Raw genomic sequence first — 18336 nt, forward strand, 5'->3', positions numbered from 1 at the left:
TTGGCACTCAGTGGCCAGTTACAAAACGTCAAAAGTCATCATTGAAAACAGGAGCTAATGAATGGTATAGTATTAACATAATTCATTTAGTTACACTAATTATTGGCACTCATTCGCCAGCAAGTATTGAATAGTACAAAACATTGTTCATCATTCAGTATTATTCAGAACTCTCTTAAATGGGTAGCATTATTTGTAACTGGTGATATATTTTTTTTTTGTTAGCAATGCGTTGCTTTGGGTAATTATAAGGGAAAGCAAGAAGAGAAAAAGAAAAAATTTGCTTCTAGGTTGTTCCTGTAAATGAAAAATGTGTAACGTCATTCGTCATGAGTCAGCTGTAGCAAGGTTGTGACACAACTGGGTAAAAAAAATGCAAGTACTAGTACAGGTTTAATAAGTAACAAGTTTAGTAAGTATCATGAAAGGCTTCTCCTGGAAAAAATACAAAATGGATTATTGAGCTGAAAGAAGAAACGCATACTATGCTGAAAAGTAGTGAACTTCGAATTAATAGGTAGTGAAATGTGTATAAAAAATGTGTTCCATAGCTGTCCCTTCCAAAAACTTCAGTCATTATACTATGCAATACAACACCTGTTGTCAAAGCGAACTGCAACAAATACTTAAATAACTACATAGCATAAATACATAACTTCAATATTATCCTCATCTGCAAAGAAAAAAAACTTCATTATCCATCACGTCATTATCATAACTCCATCATTATCATCACCTGTAAAGAAAAAACTTCATTATCCATATTATCATATTCTTCATCATTATTCATCATTACTCATTATCATCTGCAAAAAAAAATCACTTCATTACTCATTACACAACTATTCCTTATCTCTAGCATATTTCATCACTAAAACTAAGATGTGTAGTTCCGTCTGACAGCCTGCATCAATCGCCTTGTATTCTGAAAGAAAAAATTAGTTAAGACTGCTATTCTACGATGTATAGTATATTCTTGTTAATGCTTGTTAATCCTGATCCATTTACTCTTCCTCACGAGGTTTGCATCTTCTTTCGATCATTCCGCAGTTGAAATTCCCATTTTTGTTTAATTTATGTCTTTCACGCATCATTTCTTTCTGAAATTGATGAACCAAGATTAATGTCTTGCATTTACATCATATACTCACTAAATAATGACTGGTTTATGGTGACATAATTAAGCATACAGCGTAACATGACAGAAAACGTAATATGTCAAAAGCATAGACAGTGTTCAAAGGCAAAAATGTACAGAGAATATCACAATGCAGCAGCACAAAAAAAAAATGTAAAACAGTCACGATGTTGAGATATCATAGGGCAAAAAACGTCAAAGTCAACTGGTGTGTGTTATACCTTAACTATTTCACAGTGCATACAAACAAAACATGAAAACAATCGTACATACATAAACAAATGATGACAACTTGCCAAGAAAAAATACGATAATCATCAGTAAGTAGTCATGTGAATATAATTGCATAAGTGATCATAAAATTAGCAAATGGCATTATAGCATGTTAAATCATAAAGTATCTTCATTCAATAAAAGGTCTGATGTTTGACCAGTGGTTCTCAAAGTTTCGACGTGTACAACATTGGGGTGAGGAATACTGCGAATACGATATGGTCCTGCGTATAGAAGTTCAAATTTACTGCACCTACCTTTTACTTTATTAGATAAATGGTGTGTATGTACTAATATCTTCTGTCCAATGTGAAAGTCACGGCGTATACAAACCTGTTTTTGCTGTCTTCTCCGGCGCTCTGCGGCACGTTTGATGTTCAGCGCAATGTCAATTATTTCGTGGTGTCGTAATCGACGAGATGTAGGAAAATTTACTAATTCTGTAATTTTGTTTGGTGGTTCAACGTTTTTCAGTATAACAGACGGAGAGAGCATAGTGGATTCGTTTGGAATGGAATTAATTACATCTTGGAATGAGAATATGTGTGTGTCCCAATCAATATGTCTTTTGTGGCAGTATATTCTACACAGTTTACCCATTTCTTTCATTAATCGTTCACAGGGGTTCGAAGAAGCATGGTACTTGGATATATAGATCGGAGAAATGTTTCTAGCTCGTAACATGCGTGTCCATATAGCAGAAAGAAATTGCGATCCATTGTCAGAAATTACTTTCATCACATGCCCTACATGAAATAGAAAATGTTTTACAAATGCTCTCGAAACAGTTTTAGCAGTAGCTTTGCGTAACGGAGTGAAAGTAACAAATTTTGAAGTGAATTCAACAGCGACAAAGATGTAGCAAAAACCTCTGTTAGTTCTCGGAATTGGACCAAAAATATCTACTGCGGCCATATGTCTTAATTTAACAGGTACAATGGGATATAATGGAGGAATATGTGAAGTGGTGTCTGACTTAGCTTTCTGGTAAATTTTACATGACGCTAAAACTCGTCGTATACGTTTCTCCATGTTGGCAAAATAACAGTTCTGTCTCAGTATAAGAAAACATTTTCTGGCTCTGTAATGGCATAACTTAAATGAGTGTACCAGATTAATTTGTTAACCAGTTCGTCAGGAATGCATAATAACCAATTGTTGCTGTCAGGATGAGAGTGGCGAAATAGAATGTCATTGCGTACAGTGTAATGGTTTCTAATCGTAACATTATTCTTATCTTGCCAAAGGTGTTTAATTTCTTTCCACACATTGTCTTCACTTTGCTCTTTTGCTATGTCCTGTAATGACGATGAAATAAAATTTTCAAATGCAACTTGCTGAATGTACATAACGCTGAAATTTGCTTTGCAGAAGTTGGTTGCGACGTCTTGCTGATTACTGCTGAGAGAACGAGATAGTGCGTCTGCTATAACATTTTGTGTGCCGGGAATGTGAACAACTGTAAAATTAAATTCCTGTAAATAAAGTTTCCATCTGCTTAATCTGTCGTGAGTGAATTTAGCCGAAAGTAAGAATTGCATCGCTCTGTGGTCTGTGTAAACGGTGGTATGTCTTCCATAAAGAAAGTGCCTAAATCTCGTAAAAGCCCAAACAACACATAACGTTTCCAGTTCTGTAACGGAATAATTTCGTTCAGCAGATGACGAAATGCGGCTTGCAAATGCGATGTTTTTAATTACTGTTGAGCCATCTTCTTCAATTTCCTGAAAAATGTATACGCCTAAAGCGGTGTTGGAACTGTCGGTGGCAATGGAAAAATTTCTAGTAAGATCTGGGTGCGATAAAAGTGAAGCATTCAACAAGGCTTCTTTCAGGTTCACAAATTGTGCTTGCTTATCCCATGACCAAAAAGTGTTTTTACCTGTTAATTGGCATAATCTAGGTGTGTCTAAAGCAGAGTGATGAATAAATTTACGAAAAAAATTAATTATGCCCAAAAAACTGCGTAATTGTTTCTTTGTCGTAGGAACAGTAATGTCACGTAAAGCTTGAAGTTTTTCCGGATCAGGCGCAATGCCTTCTGCTGAAATTACGTGTCCAAGAAATTTTATGGAAGTTTTGCCAACGTGCGATTTACTAAGATTAACTGTAAGTCCTTGTGCATGAAAAGTTTGTAACAGTCGTTCGAGAATCATATTGTGTTCAGACCAGTTAGCTTCTGCAATAAGAATGTCATCTACGTACGTCGTGATTCTGTCTTTAAGTTCTGTCGGAAGTATTGTGTTCAAACCGCGAATAAAAGCTGCTGAAGTAATAGTTAATCCGAATGGTAATTTGCAAAATTGATAACAGTCGCCAAAACAAAGAAAAGCTGTATACTTTCTGCAATTCGGATGAAGCTGAATTTGCCAAAATCCCGATTTCAAATCTAGTGTGGAATAAATAGCCGTACCATGAAATTTCTGTAGAAGTTCCTCTAATGTCTGTGGTCGATCTGTTTCATTAATAATAATGTCATTAATGTGACGTGAATCAAGTACGAGGCGAAGTGAGCCATCTTTTTTCTTAACAATATGTAGCGGGTTTATGTACGGACTAACTGCCGGTTCAATAATTCCTTGGTCGAGCATATCTTGCAATTCTTTTTTAACCTGTTCTCGGTGAATATACGGAATGGAATAATGCTTGGCTTTAAATGTGTCGTGCTGTTTAACTTGAAATTCATACATAAAACCGGACATAGTACCAGGAATGTTGTCGAAAACTGGAGCTTGCTGTAAAAGAATTTTGTGTAGTTGCGTGCGTTCGTCGTCTGTATTTGCACTGCTTTGTTTAACTTTATCAGAAATCATCTGCATTACGTCGTAGTCAGCTTCGTCTGGAGTGTTATAGTTATGTACGTACGTATCCGTGAACAATGTGGAATTACAGTCTATGTTACATGCTACGGAAATGACCTCTGTACGGTTAATTGTTTGTTCTTCCGCAGATAAAGAATGCTGAAATTCTAAAGCCAATTGCACATTTTCATCCTTCAACATTAAATAAGACTTCTGAAAATCAACCACAGCGTCGTGTTGTACGAGAAAATTAGTACCTAAAATAACGTCTGTTGTCAGTAAAGGAACAATTCAAAAATTTGAGTGAAATGTGTGACCTGCAATACAAAATGATAAATGCGTCTGTAATTTAACGTCTACTCCTTTACTCGATACTGCTCCTTTCACTTTCGTTTTGCCTAATGGTAATGTGGGATAGGTATTCTCTTTGTTACATTCGTTGAAAGTCTCCTCATTTATAACTGACATAGGTGATTTAGAATCGATTACTGCTGAAAATTTCGATGAACCAATTTTAATTTCGATGACAGGATGTGAAATAGTTTTCTGAACGACTGGTCTTTCCTGTAAAAGAGTGTCTCTGATATCGTCAAAAGTAATTACATTTTCGTGAACAATATTCTGCGTGTCGAAGGTAGTGCCTGTGTTACCGGAAGATGCGATCTGTACTGTATCTAGTCAAATTCTATCTGACGTGTTATTATTTTCTGGAGGATGTTGTGGCATTTCTACAATTTGAACTGTTCTATTACTTCTTCCTGAAGTATTACGCTCTGGATGATACCTACTGTCGGGTTCATTCATGAGAATATGTTCTTGCGGATGATTTTGCTGTTGGTAAGACCGACTGTTATTATATGTACGCTGATAATTGTGCTCATCGTTTTTACGTCTGTCGTAATAGTCATTCCTATACGGTGCATTGCGATAGGAATTGAAATACTGTGTTTTCTGTACGTAGTTGTTCCTTTGCTGCCATGCGTTACCATTTGTTGGATCTGGGACTATACGTGCACGCGGCGAAACATTAAAGTTAGGTTGACCTTGTGCATTACATTGTTGGTTAGGTATTCTAACCGGCTGACTTTCATGCTGTTGTGGTGGAAAACGTCTATTGTTACCAAAATGTGGTTCCTGTTGCTGAAAATTTTGACGATATTGATAATTAGAATTTTGTCCGTTATTAAAGTTTTGGTAGTTGTCGTTCCTAAAGCGTCTATTACCTTTTCTATTAAAATTACGCGTCTGATCATAATTACTGTAAGTTTGTTGGCCATGATTATTATATGAAAAATTTTTGTTTACGAAAGAATAGTCTGATTGCTGCACTTCTAAAAGCTGCAGCAGATCCCTGAATGCCGAAATACTTTCTTTTTGTTGACCTGTTAAAAGTGACACTCTTAATGATCATGGCAGTTTAGAAATGCATAATTGTATAAGTGCAGATTCAATGTAAGGTTCACTTAAATACTGGTTTTGTTGCACCATATGCTCAAAAAATTGCGTGACACTGGGAAAATTTGTGTTCTCATAATTCGGTAAACTAATTAACTGATCTTTAATTCCGCGCTGTGTCGTCTTCGACCAATACGCTGATAGAAAAGCATTCTGAAACTCTTCTACCGAATAGCATTGTCTCGCGATCGCTCTCATACGAGTTGCCGGTTCGCCTTCCAAAAAACTACAAATGAATTCAAGTTTGTGTGTTACAGGCCAAGTCGGTGGAAAAGCAGAGCTAAATCGTTGTATCCAATCTAGTGGATGAATCAGTGTTCTGTCATTTTTAAACACTTTAAATTTTCTCACTGATAGAAAATGTTTGTAATCAAAATTATCGTCTCTGTATGATGGAACAGGATCAGGATTGTAAGAGAATCTGTTGAACTGTGGTTGTTCGGAATCTAAGTCCCGTACTCTCTGTAGATTACCCAAATTATACGTGCTGCGCGAGTCCGACAAATGTTCGTAAAGCGGCGTCTGCTGTGATGTGTTATTAACTGAAATACTTTTCATCTCTGTTACTTCTTGTTGTAAACTTGACAATTTTCTATGCAATGTGTTATTAGACGAATCGATCTCATTAATTGTCTGCTGTAGATTTTGAAATTCAGGTGTTTGATTAAATGAAACCGGTGAGGTATCGTCTGATTTGCTGTCATTATTACTTTCAATAACATCAATACGACTGGCCAATTCATCATATTTTTCAGTCAGTATTTTAACCTGATCATCATTTTTAGCGTCAGTAGTATTAATCTGTTTTTGTAATTTATGTGTAGTTTTGTTCAATTTTTTAACGTCAGCATTCACAACATCGGAATCCTGTGTTAGTTCTAATTGTTCAAATCTGTCTGTCACTGTCTGAATATCTGCTGTGTGTGTATCTGTTTTTGATTTAAGATCGGAAATTTCATCACATAATTCAGCGTTCAACTGTTCGATGGTATTAATTTTGTCAGACACTGTAGCAATATTGTTGTCTACGTATGTTTTTGTTTCGCAAACATTTTACGTTTGTCTTCTTGTCTCTGTGCAGTGATTGTTTCCATTACTTGACGTTTTACTTTATTTTGATCCTGTATAAATTTACGGAAACGCGTATCACTGTTTTGCAGGTGTTGATTAAAGCGTTCATCAATTTGAGTATTCTGTTGGTCGAATTTCGCGTCAATCTTTTCATCCATTGTGCGCGAAAGTTCTACCGTCATTGCTTTAAATTCGTCGCGTAATTGTGTAGCCTTTTCAGAGCATTGTTTAGCGACTGCGCTAATTTCCGCTCTAAGTGTTTCTGTTGTGGCTGTTTGCATTTCCCTTAATTCTTGCGCAACAGATCTAATTTCTTCGCTACTTTTCTTTGAACAAGCCTCAATTTCCTCGCGTAACTGTTCCTTAGTATCATGACACTGCGCGGCAACGGCTGCGATCTGCTCGCTAAGCTGTCTGGAATTGTTGTCTAATTTATCATTTAACTGTCTGGAATTGTTCTCTAATTTTTCATTTAACTGTTTGTTCTGTTCACTAAGTTGTTTGTGATTGTTGTCTTGTTTTTCGTTCTGTTGTTTGACCTGTTCACTAAGTTGTTTGAAATCTTCTTTAATTTGTTTGGAATTTTCACTCTGTTGTTTGGAATTGTTATCAAATTTTTCATTACACTGCTTAGTCATTTGTAGCAACAATGCCATAATTGGATTCGACCCAAAGTCAGCATTTCTATTCTCTGTGCTGTTTAATGGTGGATCTGGAATTGTTTCGCTTTCTGTAACCATTTGGTTATTCTGAGATTTACAAAAACCTTTGCCAGTCGAATGTACACTGTCGGTCACTATTTCGGAATTAAATGGATCCGTCGTACTTTCAGTACACTGTCCATTTTCATTAGAAAAATTTGTCTGTACGTTATTTGAATTTTCCAAACCGGGTGTTTTAAGCAGGGCAGCGCTCATTACAATAGGGCGCCCCGCGTCATCAATTGTCGTCAAATTAACAGAAGACACAATCGAGTTCGTTTGTTCATCATTAAGGTCTACATCATTATTAATGGTTGGAACGCACTGATTGTCAGTGAATGCAGGATTGTCATCATTACACTGCGTGTCACAATTACTATCGGTCACGTTGTTTAAGTCGGTAATTTCGTTCATAATACTTCGCGATACACTATTCACAGTCTTTCGCGGCATTTTTGCTATAGTCACAATTATTCACAATAGAAATAAGCACAATGCAAAAAGCAACAAACACAAATACAATAGCGCAAAGAATTGCCGATGATCTGAGGAAAGAAAGTCACAAAATTAGGAAAAGCGTTGTGTCAAATCCTAATTATATTTAAGCAAATAAGAGCAGATATCTGACGGTTTCTTAGAAGATTCCCAAAGAAATACAATCCTGGCTGGATGTCGCCAAGTGTAACCTCCCCGCAAAATTCGAAGTGACAATATTTAAATGTTAATGGGAATAGAACCTAGTGTAACATCCCAGCAATGAAATTTAATGACAATGACAACAAATGAAAAATAGCAATCTGAGCCATGTGTAAGCTGCCCACAAAAATGTAAGACAATTCAATAAAAATGAAATCTCAGTGACAATGAAAACGCAAATAGACCGAAATGTCGATCTTAGGCCCTGTTCTTACCTCAGTAAAATTGCATCTGCTCTTATTTTTCGCCATAGCTTGGAGGAAACGCATCGCAAAAATTCTTTGAACTTAAGTAAATTTTTTCTTTAAGGAAATGCATGGGAAATTTTCTTTCAATAAAGTGTTTGTTTTGTTAAAATGCTTGGTTGAAAAACAAAATTATTATTGGGGCGATTCTTGAACAAATTAATTACACTTAAGATGCATTACATTATCAGATGAGCGCAATGCTGCTTCATTACCTTATTTAAAAAATATACCTCGTCCTGAATCTTGACCAGAGGCCCATGTCGACGCCCGCCGACTCCTCACACACAGCTCCGACTATCTCGCGCGCGCTACTACCACCAACTATGTCATCTCGTATGCGCTACTACTCTCGAACTGCCTCGCAACTGAACTCTCTCGCAACTCGACCGCAACCGCAACTGCCGACTCCCTACATGCAACTGCGACTGTCTCTCGCGCTCTACTACATGCTCCCGCGACTCGCTACATACAACTGAACTCTCGCGCGGTCAAGCGCAGACTAGCAACGATAAATAACTCAATGGTCAGAGATTCTGTCATGCCTCGCCATCGCTGCTACATAACATACGTGTTTCAAGGGAGACGAAAATTTAATAGTCATGGGTGGATGGATTTCGTCAGTAGGAAAAGGGAGAGAAGGAAATGTAGTAGGTGAATATGGATTGGGGGTAAGAGACGAAAGAGGAAGCCGCCTGGTAGAATTTTGCACAGAGCATAACTTAATCATAGCTAACACTTGGTTCAAGAATCATAAAAGAAGGCTGTATACATGGAAGAAGCCTGGAGATACTGACAGGTTTCAGATAGATTATATAATGGTAAGACAGAGATTTAGGAACCAGGTTTTAAATTGTAAGACATTTCCAGAGGTAGATGGGGACTCTGACCACAATCTATTGGTTATGAACTGTAGATTAATAGTGAAGAAACTGCAAAAAGGTGGGAATTTAAGGAGATGGGACCTGGATAAACTGACTAAACCAGAGGTTGTACAGAGTTTCAGAGTGAGCATAAGGGAACAATTGACAAGAATGGGGGAAAGAAATACAGTAGAAGAAGAATGGGTAGCTTTGAGGGATGAAGTAGTGAAGGCAGCGGAGGATCAAGTAGGTAAAAAGACAAGGGCTAGTAGAAATCCTTGTGTAACAGAAGAAATATTGAATTTAATTGATGAAAGGAGAAAATATAAAAATGCAGTAAATGAAGCAGGCAAAAAGGAATACAAACGTCTCAAAAATGAGATCGACAGGAAGCAGGAATGGCTAGAGGACAAATGTAAGGATGTAGAGGCTTATCTCACTAGGGGTAAGATAGATACTGCGTACAGGAAAATTAAAGAGACCTTTGGAGAAAAGAGATCCACTTGTATGAATATCAAGAGCTCAGATGGAAACCCAGTTCTAAGCAAAGAAGGGAAAGCAGAAAGGTGGAAGGAGTACATAGAGGGTTTATACAAGGGCGTTGTACTTGAGGACAATATTATGGAAATGGAAGAGGATGTAGATGAAGATGAAATGGGAGATACGGTACTGCGTGAAGAGTTTGACCCTCAGACTTCAAGAAGAATATAATAATTCCAATCCCAAAGGAAGCAGGTGTCGACAGATCCGCAAATTACCGAACTATCAGTTTAATAAGTCACGGCTGCAAAATACTAACGCGAATTCTTTACAGACGAATGGAAAAACTAATAGAAGCCGACCTTGGGGAAGATCAGTTTGGATTCCGTGGAAATATCAGAACACGTGAGGCAATACTACCCTATGACTTATCTTAGAAGCTAGATTAAGGAAAGGCAAACCTACTTTTCTAGCATTTGTAGACTTAGAGAAAGCTTTTGACAATGTTGACTGGAATACACTCTTTCAAATTCTGAAGGTGGCAGGGGTAAAATACAGGGAGCGAAAAGCTACTTACAATTTGCACAGAAACCAGATGGCAGTTATAAGAGTCTAGGGACATCAAAGGGAAGCAGTGGTTGTTGTTGTTATTCAATCTGTATATTGAGCAAGCAGTAAAGGAAACAAAAGAAAAATTCGGAGTAGGTATTAAAATCCATGGCGAAGAAATAAAAAATTTGAGGTTCGTCAATGACATTGCAATTCTCTCAGAGACAGCAAAAGACTTGGAAGAGCAGTTGAACGGAATGGATAGTGTCTTCAAAGGAGGATATAAGATGAACATCAACAACAGCAAAACAAGGATAATGGAATGTAGTCGATTTAAGTCGGGCGATGCTGAGGGAATTAGATTAGGAAATGAGACACATAAAGTAGTAAAGGAGTTTTGCTATTTGGGGAGCAAAATAACTGATGATCGTCAAAGTAGAGAGGATATAAAATGTAGACTGGCAATGGCAAGGAAAGCGTTTCTGAAGAAGAGAAATTTGTTAACATCGAGTATAGATTTAAGTGTCAGGAAGTCGTTTCTGAAAGTATTTGTATGGAGTGTAGCCATGTATGGAAGTGAAACAGGGATGATTAATAGTTTGGACATGAAGAGAATAGAAGCTTTCGAAATTTGGTGCTACAGAAGAATGCTGAAGATTAGATGGGTGGATCACATAACTAATGAGGAGGTATTGGATAGAATTGGGGAGAAGAGGAGTTTGTGGCACAGCTTGACCAGAAGAAGCGACCGGTTGGTAGGACATGTTCTGAGGCATCAACGGATCACCAGTTTAGTATTGGAAGGTGGTGGGTAAAAATCGTAGAGGGAGACCAAGAGATGAATACATACTGGGAAATGAAGAAGCTTGCACAGGATAGAGTAGCGTGGAGAGCTGCATCAAACCAGTCTCAGGACTGAAGACCACAACAACAACATTTTTTCCTTAAAACGATGTATTTAGGTAAAAGATTGACCTAATCAGTGTGATGCTTGACAGTTTAAACATTATTACACTAAAGCAAATGTTGGCGAATTTTGAATAGGCAGCTTTAGATTTTAATTTCATTCATAATTATGGTGATGTGGCGCTACTAGCAGTGAACTGGGCTAAGTCTCGGCACAGTCGCTCACCTCTGTATATCTCAAACGCTACAGTGCTTGTTTATCCACATGTGGTATGTCCTTCCCAACTGAATTTATTATCGAGTTGTAATCCCAGAAATTTAACACTGTCAACCTCTTCAATCTGCATGCTGGAAGGAAATCTCTTACAGGATCCGAACTGCGTATAGTGGGTCTTTTCAAATGCCAGTGGATTAGCTTTAAAGCATTTATTAACATCAGTGAACTGTGACCTCTAGAAGACGAGTTAAAGCAGAAAGTATTTATATGTTCGAATGGTTCATTCACTGCAAATTTGGAAAATATTACTGTCTTTTCTTTCTTTGAAAGTGACAACCTGCCCACTTTGTACTCATTATTTATGTAGCGGTATATAGTACGAAAATTACTCAAGAAGCTTCCCCAATGCTACGTAAATGTGCTGATTGTATGAAATATGTTTTGATTTGTGCGAAAAATTACAACTATTACTGTATTTTCTGTCTTTGAAAATGAGAGCCTATCTGCTACATATTAGTTATTTATGTAATGAAATGTTTTACAAATAATAGTTAAACAGTAGCTCCTGACAGCTAAATAAATGTGCTGGTCGTGTGAAGTATGTTCTAATTAGTGTGAAAAATTACAGTTCCTTTGTTCTTGAAAGTAAATGGAACACCATCAGAAATATGCCTTTCACCAGTACCAGAATATATTTCGTCCGAATATGTTCTTAATTTGAAGACATTCTTGTTTGGAAAAGAAGTCACCCAGAATAATTAGCTTGTAAATTTTGTATTATAATTTGTAGTGTGCTGACAGTGAATCTTAGTCATCTTTTAATTCTTTCTCAATTTTCATTATTTTTCATGTTTTTTTCTGACAGTGGGTGGTTGTTTTTTCACCAGATAATCAATGAATTTTGAATATTCGCTCCCATTTCCGTGTTTCAAGCTTAGTTTGTAAATTATTGACAATGACAACTCTATTATGCTCTCAGAACTGTGAATGTGAATAACAAATTTTTTTGCAGGTGGCAGGACTCGAACCAGAACTTCCACGATGGCAAGTCGACCTCCTCATCCACTGCTGAGAATGCTGCCCACAACACCAGACTGACCAATAGCAGTGTAGAGCTTTGTCCCATGCCACATGTTCGCTGAAATCTTTAAACACAAATAATTCATCATCTGAATTTAATAAATTGTACCTTTTCGAGAGCTTCCCAATGTACAAGTGGTTTGGAACAAAATTTATTTATAGAACACAAGCAATAATATGGTTATAATACAAAAGATGTCTGCCCCTGGTACCTGAGTGGTCAGCGCGACAGAATGTCAATTCTAAGCGCCCGGGTTCGATTTCCGGCTGGGTCAGAGATTTTCTCCATTCAGAGATTGGGTGTTGTGTTGTCCTAATCATCATCATTTCATCCCCATCGACGCGCAAGTCGCCAAAGTGGCGTCAAATCGAAAGACTTGCACCAGGCAAACAGTCTACCCGACGGGAGGCCCTCGTCACACGACATTATTATTATTATTATACAAAAGATATGAAATACGAGCTCGACGAAGTCCCATATGGCCTCACACAGGTGATTCAACCAAAGTATATATTTGAAGGAAGGGCAGTCTCAGTATTTTTCGTAACGCATATGCCTGTCAAGGCATTTAAGTAAGGATGGGAGATAGCACCTCGAGGCTTGGATCTCCTCTGTCGAAGTCAAAGGAAGGCTTTGCCTGGGCTACTCTCAGGGTGCAATCTACAGTTTGGAAGAGCCCCTTGCTGTTCCCGTCTGTCTGTCCGTCCGTCCGTCCATCTGCCTCCCTGCCTGCCTGCCTGCCAACCGGCCTCTGTCGTCCGTCCACCGTCGCCGCCACCCGGTGGGCTCTGCCATCTGCCATCCACCGTTTCTGTCAGCCACCGCCACCCAGTGCTCGCCGCCGCCTGCCGCTGTTATCGTCCGTCCGTCCGTTCGTCTGTCCTCCTGCCTACTTGCCTGCCTATCTGTTAGCTACCGCCCGGAGGTCGCCGCCGCCATCTGGAGCTCGCCGCCGCCATCCGGTACTCGCCGCTGCCGCCGCCGCCTCATAGTGCTCGCCACTACCTGCTGTCCATCCGTCACCATCCGTCTGTCCATCGCTCTCCATCCCTCATGAGCCTTCCCATCTCCACTGTCATGTACACTGCCCCTCTCCACTTCCACTATCACTTCGTGGAGTGCCACCCCTGGCCTCCCCACTTACCCCTCGCCTAACCTCCCCCTACTCACCCATACCCCCATCTCCTGCCCTGTTGTTTACCCCCACATCTACACCCTTTCCCCATCCTTCACACCTGCAACAGCTCCCACTCCTGCCCCTGCCCTCACATACGCCCCTGCTGCCGCCTCTGCTGTAGCCACTAAGGTGGTTGGCTACCCTCCTCCTAACCCCCTGTCACTTCATCATCTGCCTCCCCCACCCTCATCACGTCACATTGGGCCACCATTGCCACCACAGAACCGACCACACCTCCCAGCACCTCCACCGTGCCTCCCCATCCCTCTTCCCTCCTCCCAGCCTGCCCTCACCAAAAATCCCCAGAAGTGCGTAAATGTCGACTCTGCTCCCTCCACTTACTACTCCCGCCGCCATCGACAACCTCAGTAAGGCCAACAACTTCGCTTCCCACCTTTCTGAGGGCTTCTCTATCCCTGATGATCTCCACTTTCATTATTCCCTTTTCCCCACAGTCATGGGACGCGTTGATACCTCGGTTGCTCCATTTGCTGCCAGTCTCCAGTACTTGGGGCAGTTGCCCCTCTCCAACATAAACATTCCAGTCACAGCACACAACATTAAACTTATCCTCCAGTCAAAATGGAATACAACCCCTGGGCATGACTGTGTCATCTACCACCACCACAGAGAATGCCCCTTCTCCTTGCCAATTTATACAACATCATCCTCTCTACTGGCTTCTACCCCGAGCTGTGGAAGACTTCCCACGTCCTCTTATTCCTCAAACCCAATAAACCCCCTTCCAACGCCTCTTTGTATCATCCCATCTGCCTCTCCTCCATTTTCAGTAAGGTCTTCGAATCCATCCTCTTCCATCATATCCATCACCATGTTAATCAACACCACCTCCTCCCCCTTACCCAGTGTGGCTTCCGACCCTCCTTCTCTGCCAAAGACCAACTCCTTAACCTTGTCCACCTTCTCTCCCTCCAACTTAACTCCTGTCGCTCCACCAGTTTTTTTTCCCTCGACTCCAAAATGACTATGACTGCTTGTGGCATCCCAGTCTCTTCTTTAAAATCCAAGCCTACGCCCAGCCTATCAATTTTGTCCATCTGGTTGCTTCCTTTCTTTCAGGCCATCCTTCCTATGTCACCCTCCATGATACCAACTCCCATATCTTTTATCCCACTGCTGGCATCCCCCAGGCCTCCGTTCTCTCCCCTCTCCTGTATCTCCTGTACATTGCAGATATGCCCAAGCCACCCACACCTGTCCACACCCTCGAATATGCTGATGACACCGCCTTCCTGGCTCTCCATCCTACCCTTCAATGGTCCCAACACACACTCCAAACCCACCTTGACCAGTTCATCACTTGGTGTAAACAAAACCCAGGCAATCGTCATAGGCCACACCACCCGCTCCTTCCATCTCCATGATTTCTACCTAACCATTTATGGTCATCCAATCCAGCTCAACCCCACTCTGAGATACCTTGGCTTCACCCTCGACCATCACCTCACCTGGACCCATCATCTCCTGACCATCCAGCAGATGGATGTTTCCCGCCTCTACCTCCTGAAACTCCTGTCTGGCCGGACATGGGGATTGCATCATTCCAGCATCCTCCACACCTACAAATCCCTCATCCATCCTATCCTGTGTTATGCCAGCATTGCCTGGATCTCCGCTGCCCAACCCCCACTCTGCTTTTATAAGGCCCTCCAAATCCTAGAACGCCGTGTGCTCTGCCTTGCCTTCCATATCCGCCTTTCTTCCCCCACACGACTTCTATATGACGTCATCCCCTTCCCCCATCTCTTTCTTTTCCTCCAACATATCTACATCCTTTACACTGTCTGCAGACTTGATCCTCCACCCCCTGGTTTCCTCCTTCGTCTCCACCACCACCCATTGCCGCCCCTCTATCACTGTATACCTTCCTCTCTCCACCTCCACACCCTCCATCTCCTTCATCAGGACAATTTCCAGCACCTCCCCCTCCTGGATGTTGAACTTCGCCGTGACATCTATCCTTCCTACCAACTGTAGTCGGGCCTTCTTCCACCCATTCCCATGTCCCCCTTCTTCCTCTCCCCTCCTTCTCCTAGAGTGGATTTTCCTCCTTCTCCCCCTGAGTTTGCACCACCTCTTCAACTGTTTCCCACTCACATCCTTCCCTCCCCAGCCCCCTTTGGGGCACCACTCGCCCGTTTCCCCCTCCTCCCTGTGGCACCACCCCTCCTCCCTTTCTTCCCTTTTCCCTCGTCTTCATCCCCCTGGCAGATCCACTCAGTTTGTTCATCAACGTCGGTGCACTATGTCAGTGTTGTGTTTGGTGTTGTTCCCCCATGACATCAAGAGCTCCGATTTTAATTGTATCCTAGACTTGTACATAGTGTTACTGTCAGCGATTGTTATGTGCTACGCCATCCTTTGTCTTGTGTTTCTTTTATTCGTCACAGTGTATAGTTTTTTGTGTACAGCTTTTAGATCTTTATCACCATTTTTGCAGTCACCCCCTTTTTTACTCTATTGTCCGGTATGTTTCCCTTTTTATATGTCTGTTTCGCCGTATTTCCTCCTTTATGTTGTTTTAAATGTCTCCATGTTGTGTACTTAGTGTCTGCCTCTCAGCTGAAAAGCGGCGCCTATGCTTTTACCAGCTCGCCCTATATGGGGCATTGGAATACAAGAAAGAAAGGAAAAATGGGCGATAGCAAATAGTGCTTTTAGTAGTTTAAATCTGTCGATAGTCTTGTTGATTATCGATAGTGCATATCCAGTTTTCGTCATATGATTGAAAATCAAAATACCTTCAATTTCACAATGCAGAAACTAGATCAAGTGTAATCTCATTTAGGTGACAGTGGGAGTCTGAACCCCTTGGACCCTCCCTTGGCTGTGTCTGTTCCATTACAGACTAGAACAACTAAACCATATCCTTTGTCAGGGTCTTGATTACCTATCACCATGCCCTCAAATGAGGGACATCTTAACCAAGACCTTTCCCACCCCTTCTAAAATGGTATTCTGTCACCCACACAACCTCCACAACAGGCTAGTGCACCGCTGTGACACTCCAAATCCCAACCCCTTGCACATGGATGATACAGCTGTGGAAGACGCAGTTGTAAGACCTGTCCAATGCACCCATCAAGCACTTCTTATTCTAGTCCTGTCACAGGCTTACCCTACTCCACCAGAGTTCGGGCCACCTGTGAAAGCAGCTATGTCATGTACCAGGTTTGCTGCAATCATTGCACCACTTTCTATATTGTTATGACTAATAACCAGCTGTCCGTCAGGATGAACAGCCACAGCCAAACTGTGGTCAAGAGAAGATTAGACCATCCTGTGGCACAACATACAACTCAGCATAATTCAGTGGCTGGTTCAGAAACCGTGTCATCTGTATTCTCCCCTCCTCTGGTAACTCTCCACCCAACAGTTTCAACCTCCTCTGTCCAATCACATTCTCTCTATTCATGTCCCTTCATCCTCACTGTGTGCTCCCCTCGCCAACATAACTGCCCGTCTTTCCCCTTCCCTACTCCTCTCCTTTTCTGCTCCCCCGCCCCCCACCCCACCACCAGTCTCACTGCCTCCCGACGATGCGCCTGGCAGTGTTGTCATGCCTCTATCTAGGCCCTGCACGTTCCACCAGAAAACGTTCTTCTCTTCCCCCCCACACGTACCCTAATGTCTTTCCCCCTACCCCGTTCAACTCCAGATTGCTGTTTTCGCACGTCGTGACAGCTGCATTCCGGTTGGTGCTGCCAGAGATGGCGGTCATATGTGTGTAAGGTGTGCTCTCTTGTGAGAGTGTGAGTGTGTGTTTTCTTTTATTTTATTTTCTGAAGAGAGCTTGGGCCGAAAGCCAATTGTAACAGTCTTTTCGTTGTGCCTGCCTGCAACTCTCAAGATGTCATCTTTACAGTACCTTTCTTTTACTAATATTATTGATATTCGAATCTGCAATTCAGTAGTTTGATATTTTCTGAGTTGGATGCTGTTCCAACGGACAGTACGCCGAGAAAAAGAAACGAAAATCAATTGATCAGTCACCACATTTTCATCTGGAGACGACGTCCTTTTCCGACCTCAACTGTCGCTTGGAAAGGTGGTTATTGAAATTTGCAATTTTTCAATTTCTGTGGAAGTGTGTTTTCTCTGTATATACGTAATCTTAGTACGCTTCATAAAAGCGCGGGACTAACGAATCAGTTGTGTACGCTATTTATGCTGTGGGTGCTTTGTGCTGTCACTTTGACATTATGATTCAGGTATAATGATTTTGTGTGTGTTGAATCATTAACAAGTGTTTGTTTTTTCAACGTTTTTTTGTCTTTATGAGTTGTAGACATTAAATTACTTGATATTGCTATAAACCGAATTTGCTATGACCGCAAGTAAAACGACAGAGCTTTGAATTTCATATATGCAATCTGCCTTACCGGCTATGTGTTGTCTACCAACTTGCTTAAGACGTTCTCCTCGTTTTATCAATGGGACATCGGTTTGTGTCCATTGTCAGTGACGACGAAACGCGGACACACTGTGATGTTAGTTAGGCGTTTGCAGTTATGCCAAGGATGTAGTGTGGGTAAAGGTGTGATGCTGCTCTCTGCCACCGAATTACGATGATGAGAATAGTTTACATCTATACAGTGAGCTGTTTAATGTAGAGTTTGGGATATGTTATCACGTATTTGAACACGGTCCTGTTCAAAGTTA

General features: G+C 40.9%; 1 protein-coding gene across 3 annotated transcripts in view; it reads left to right on the forward strand.

The window, feature by feature from the left end:
* The first annotated feature begins 17490 nt into the window (after positions 1-17490).
* The window catches only part of LOC124551463 (kinetochore protein NUF2 homolog), a 101390-nt gene continuing 100544 nt past the window's right edge, over positions 17491-18336 (forward strand). The window contains exon 1 of one of the 3 annotated variants that reach the window (XM_047126444.1): positions 17491-17722. Coding sequence is in view for 1 of the 3 variants with exons in the window: in XM_047126442.1 (XP_046982398.1) it covers positions 17877-17885 (9 nt within the window). In the remaining 2 variants the exon portion in view is untranslated. Of the gene's footprint in view, positions 17723-17787; positions 17886-18336 lie in introns of those variants that run through there. The other 2 variants (XM_047126442.1, XM_047126443.1) reach the window with 2 other exon arrangements.

This window comes from Schistocerca americana, chromosome 1 (genome assembly GCF_021461395.2).
Source record: "Schistocerca americana isolate TAMUIC-IGC-003095 chromosome 1, iqSchAmer2.1, whole genome shotgun sequence".
NCBI lineage: Eukaryota > Metazoa > Arthropoda > Insecta > Orthoptera > Acrididae > Schistocerca > Schistocerca americana.